General features: G+C 48.2%; 1 protein-coding gene across 1 annotated transcript in view; it reads right to left on the reverse strand.

The window, feature by feature from the left end:
- polr2c (RNA polymerase II subunit C) overlaps positions 1-3488 on the reverse strand; it is a 28289-nt gene extending 24801 nt beyond the window's left edge. Inside the window, exon 1 of the mRNA XM_070870856.1 lies at positions 3345-3488. Coding sequence (XP_070726957.1) covers positions 3345-3430 — 86 coding nt within the window. The 5' untranslated portion in view covers positions 3431-3488. The remainder of the gene's footprint in view (positions 1-3344) is intronic.
- Between the last annotated feature and the right edge of the window lie 305 nt (positions 3489-3793).

Raw genomic sequence — 3793 nt, forward strand, 5'->3', positions numbered from 1 at the left:
GCCACGTGCGAATTAGAGTAGGAATTGCAGGATAGCTCAGATGAATATGTGGCTTGAGGAGTGGTGCAGAAGGGAGGGATTCAAATTCTTGGGACATTGGAACCGGTTCTGGGGGAGGTGGGACCAGTACAAACCAGACGGTTTGCACCTGGGCAGGACCGGAACCAATGTCCAAGGGGGAGTGTTTGCTAGTACTGTTGGGGAGGGGTTAAACTAATATGGCAGGGGGATGGGAACCTATGCAGGGAGACAGAAGGAAGTAGAATGGGGACAGAAGCAAAAGATAGAAAGAAAAAAAGTGAAAGTGGAAGGCAGAGAAACCTAAGGCAAAAAACAAAAAGGGCCAAATTACAGCAAAATTCTAAAGGGGTACAGTGTGTTAGAAAGACAAGCCTGAAGGCTCTGTGCCTCAATGTGAGGAGTATTCGGAATAAGGTGGACGAATTAACTGCGCAGATGGATATGATGTAATTGGCACCACGGAGACCAAGGCTCCAAGGTGACCAAGGCTGGGAACTCAACATCCAGGGGTATTCAACATTTAGGAAGGATAGACAGAACGGAAAAGGAGGCGGGATGGCATTGCTGGTTAAAGAGGAAATTAATGCAATAGTAAGGAAGGACATTAGCCTGGATGATGTGGAATCTGTATGGGTGGAGCTACGGAATACCAAAGGGCAGAAAACGTTAGTGGGAGTTGTGTATAGACCACCAAACACTCGTAGTGAGGTTGGGGACAGTATCAAACAAGAAATAAGGGATGTGTGCAATAAAGGTACAGCAGTTATCATGGGCGACTTTAATCTACATATTGATTGGGCTAACCAAACTGGTAGCAATGTGGTGGAGGATTTCCTGGAGCATATTAGGGATGGTTTCCTAGACCAATATGTCGAGGAACCAATTGTGAGCTGGCCAACCTAGACTGGGTGATGTGTAATGAGAAGGGACTAATGAGCAATCTTGTTGTGCGAGGCCCCTTGGAGAAGAGTGACCATAATATGGCAGAATTCTTTATTAAGATGGAGCGTGACACAGTTAATTCAGAAACTAGGGTCCTGAACTTAAGGAAAGGTAACTTCGACGGTATGAGGCGTGAATTGGCTAGAATAGGCTGGCAAAGGATACTTAAAGGGTTGACGGTGGATAGGCAATGGCAAACATTTAAAGATCACATGGATGAACTTCAACAATTCTACATTCCTCTCTGGAGTAAAAATAAAATGGGGAAGGTGGTTCAACCGTGGCTGACAAGGGAAATTGAGTGTTAAATCCAAGGAAGAGGCATATAAATTGGCCAGAAAAAGCAGCAAACCTGAGGACTGGGAGAAATTTAGAATTCAGCAGAGGAGGACAAAGGGTTTAATTAGGATGGGAAAAATATAGAGTATGAGAGGAAGCTTGCTGGGAACATAAAAACTGACTGCAAAAGCTTCTATAGATATGTGAAGAGAAAAAGATTAGTGAAGACAAACGTAGGTCCCTTGCAGCCGGATTCAGGTGAATTTATAATGGGGAACAAAGAAATGGCGGACCAGTTAAACAAGTACTTTGATTCTGTCTTCACGAAGGAATACACAAATAACCTTCCGGAAATACTTGGGGACCGAGGGTCGAGTGAGAAAGAGGAACTGAAGGAAATCCTTATTAGGCAGGAAATGGTGTTAGGGAAATTGGTGGGATTGAAGGCCGATAAATCCCCGGGGCCTGATGTTCTGCATCCCAGAGTATTTAAGGAAGTGGCCATAGAAATAGTGGATGCATTGGTGATCATTTTCCAACAGTCTGTCGACTCTGGATCAGTTCCTATGGACTGGAGGGTAGCTAATGTAACACCACTTTTTAAGAAAGGAGGGAGAGAGAAAACGGGTAAATATAGACCGGTTGGCCTGACATCAGTAGTGGGGAAAATGTTGGAATCAATTATTAAAGATGAAATAGCAGCACATTTGGAAAGCAGTGACAGGATCGGTCCAAGTCAGCATGGATTTGTGAAAGGGAACTCCAGCTTGACAAATCTTCTAGAATTTTTTGAGGATGTAACTGGTAGAGTGGACAAGGGAGAACCAGTAGATGTGGTGTATTTGGAATTTCAGAAGGCTTTTGACAAGGTCCCACACAAGAGATTAGTGTGAAAAATTAAAGCGCATGGTATTGGGGGTAATATACTGACGTGGAGAGAGAACTGGTTGGCAGACAGGAAGCAGAGAGTCGGGATAAACGGGTCCTTTTCAGAAATGGCAGGAATCGTGAGGTGCCTCAGGGCTCAGTGCTGGGACCCCAGCTATTTACAATATGCATTAATGATTTGGATGAGGAATTTGGGTGTAATATCTCCAAGTTTGCAGATGACACTAAACTGGGTGGTGGTGCGAGCTGTGAGGGGGACACTAAAAGGTTGCACGGTGACTTGGACAGGTTAGGCGAGTGAGCAAATACATGGCAGATGCAATATAATGTGGATAAATGTGAGGTTATCCACTTTGGTGGCAAAACACGAAGGCAGATTATCTGAAATATGACAGATTAGGAAAAGGGGGGGTGCAACGAGACCTGGGTGTCATTGAAAGTTGGCATGTAGGTACAGCAGGCGGTGAAGAAGGCAAATGGTATGTTGGCCTTCATAGCTAGGGGATTTGAGTATTGGAGCAGTGAGGTCTTACTGCAGTTGTACAGGGCCTTGGTGAGGCCACACCTTGAATATTGTGTTCAGTTTTGGTCTCCTAATCTGAGGAAGGACGTTCTTGCTATTGAGGGAGTGCAGCGAAGGTTTACCAGACTGATTCCCGGGATGGCCGGACTGACATATGAGGAGAGACTGGATCAACTGGGCCTTTATTCACTGGAGTTTAGAAGGATGAGAGGGGATCTCATAGAAACGTATAAGATTCTGATGGGACGAGGTTAGATGCGGGAAGAATGTTCCCGATGTTGGGGAAGTCCAGAACCAGGGGACACAGTCTTAGGATAAGGGGTAGACCATTTAGGACTGAGATGAGGAGAAACTTCTTCACTCAGAGAGTTGTTAACCTGTGGAATTCCCGACCGCAGAGAGTTGTTGATGCCAGTTCATTGGATATATTCAAGAGGGAGTTAGAGATGGCCCTTACGGCTAAAGGGATCAAGGGGTATGGAGAGAAAGCAGGAAAGGGGTACTGAGGGAATGATCAGCCAAGATCTTATTGAATGGTGGTGCAGGCTCGAAGGGCCGAATGGCCTACTCCTGCACCTATTTTCTATGTTTCTATGTCTCTCCCTTTCTCTACCCTCTCTCACTACCTCCCCCTCCCTCTGTCTGCCTCCCCTCACTCACTCCTCCCTCCCTCCTTCCCTCCCTCACTCACGACAGCTCCGTGTTCTCGACGATGAACTTCACATTCTCGTCCGTCAGCTCCGTGATCCGCACCGTCGGCTGGTTCGCGTACGGCATAACTCCTCCAGTATCCCGGCATCCTCAGGGGCCGCGACTCCTCCAGTATCCCGGCATCCTCAGGGGCCGCGACTCCTCCAGTATCCCGGCATCCTCAGGGGCCGCGACTCCTCCAGAATCCCGGCATCCTCAGGGGCCGCGACTCCTCCAGTATCCCGGCATCCTCAGGGGCCGCGACTCCTCCAGTATCCCGGCATCCTCAGGGGCCGCGACTCCTCCAGTATCCCGGCATCCTCAGGGGCCGCGACTCCTCCAGAATCCCGGCATCCTCAGGGGCCGCGACTCCTCCAGTATCCCGGCATCCTCAGGGGCCGCGACTCCTCCAGAATCCCGGCATCCTCAGGGGCCGCGACTCCTCCAGTA

This window comes from Pristiophorus japonicus, unplaced genomic scaffold (assembly GCF_044704955.1).
Source record: "Pristiophorus japonicus isolate sPriJap1 unplaced genomic scaffold, sPriJap1.hap1 HAP1_SCAFFOLD_1866, whole genome shotgun sequence".
Classification (NCBI taxonomy): Eukaryota; Metazoa; Chordata; class Chondrichthyes; family Pristiophoridae; genus Pristiophorus; species Pristiophorus japonicus.